Raw genomic sequence first — 1,130 nt, forward strand, 5'->3', positions numbered from 1 at the left:
CCCCTTATCCTAATCCCCCCTTCCTTTCCTCCAACACGCGGCCTTACCACAATCCATATTTGTTCACGCCTTTCTTCACAATCCGATGGGAAAAGGGCGTGAGTTTGGGCGAAGTTGGGGCATCGAGGTTGAAAGTGTAGGAGAGTTCCACCAGCTCTGAGGAAGCGACGCCCAACACGGCCAAGGCGATCCAGATCTTCGCCCACAACGGAAGGATATTCATCTTTGGCGTCTGGGGGGAAAAGGAGCAAAACGTTAGCTTACGTATTTGTCTTTCTATTTTGTCTAGCGAAAATGGAAGGAAACGGCGTAGTTCATCATTGGCATTTGGGGATAAAAAGGGCAAAACATTAATTCATATGTTTGCTTTCCTATATTGTCTAGCGAAAAAAAGAGGGGGGGGGGGGTGAGGGAATTCGTATTTGACTTCTGGGGTAAAAAAGAGCAAAACGTTAGTTCATATGTTTGCTTTTCTATACTGTCTAGCGAGAGGAAGGAAATTCATGTTTGGCGTCTGGGGGAAAATGAAGAAAACGTTAGCTTGCATATTTGCCTCTGAATTTTTGTCTAGCGAAAAAGAAAGGGAAAGGGAAAATCATCTCTGACGTGCGGACTAAAAAGAGGAAAACGTTAGCTAGCATATTTACTTGTCTATTTGTCTAAGGGAAAATGATTGGGAAACTTTAGGTTATTTATTTGTCTGTCTATTTGTATAGGGAAAACGTGGGGGGGGGGGGGCTCTAGGTTATTAATTTGCTTAACTATTTGCCTAGGGAAAAAGAAGGAAAGTGTTAGCTAATTTATTTGCCTATCCACTTTCTAGAGTAAACGGGAGAGAGCTGTAGATAATACAACGGAAATCAAGGGAAAAAGATTAATTTATTTCCCTATCAAATCTCAAGCGAAAAAAGAAAAGCGTCATGCATTTGGCTCTATAGCTGTCTAGGAAAGAAAGTAAAATGCAGTAATAAATATAATTTTACTAATATATTTGCCTAACTGTTTTTCAGTCTATTTTAGGAAGAAGATCGTTTATCTATTCGTTTGTTTCTGTTGTTTTCCGTCCAGTCTCAAGAAAGGAAAAACTAGCAACTCACACAGTAATCCGATTCACCAAATCTCTTTTGCCC

The 1,130-nt window shown here is 40.6% G+C and overlaps 1 protein-coding gene across 1 annotated transcript in view; it reads right to left on the reverse strand.

Annotated features, from left to right (window-relative positions):
* Positions 1 to 1,130, reverse strand: part of LOC119594167 (isatin hydrolase-like) — a gene marked incomplete at its 5' end in the record, with an annotated part of 32,523 nt that overhangs the window by 9,908 nt on the left and 21,485 nt on the right. Inside the window, 1 exon segment of the mRNA XM_037943238.1 lies at positions 48 to 232. Coding sequence (XP_037799166.1) covers positions 48 to 232 — 185 coding nt within the window.

This window comes from Penaeus monodon, chromosome 33, assembly GCF_015228065.2.
Source record: "Penaeus monodon isolate SGIC_2016 chromosome 33, NSTDA_Pmon_1, whole genome shotgun sequence".
Classification (NCBI taxonomy): domain Eukaryota; kingdom Metazoa; phylum Arthropoda; class Malacostraca; order Decapoda; family Penaeidae; genus Penaeus; species Penaeus monodon.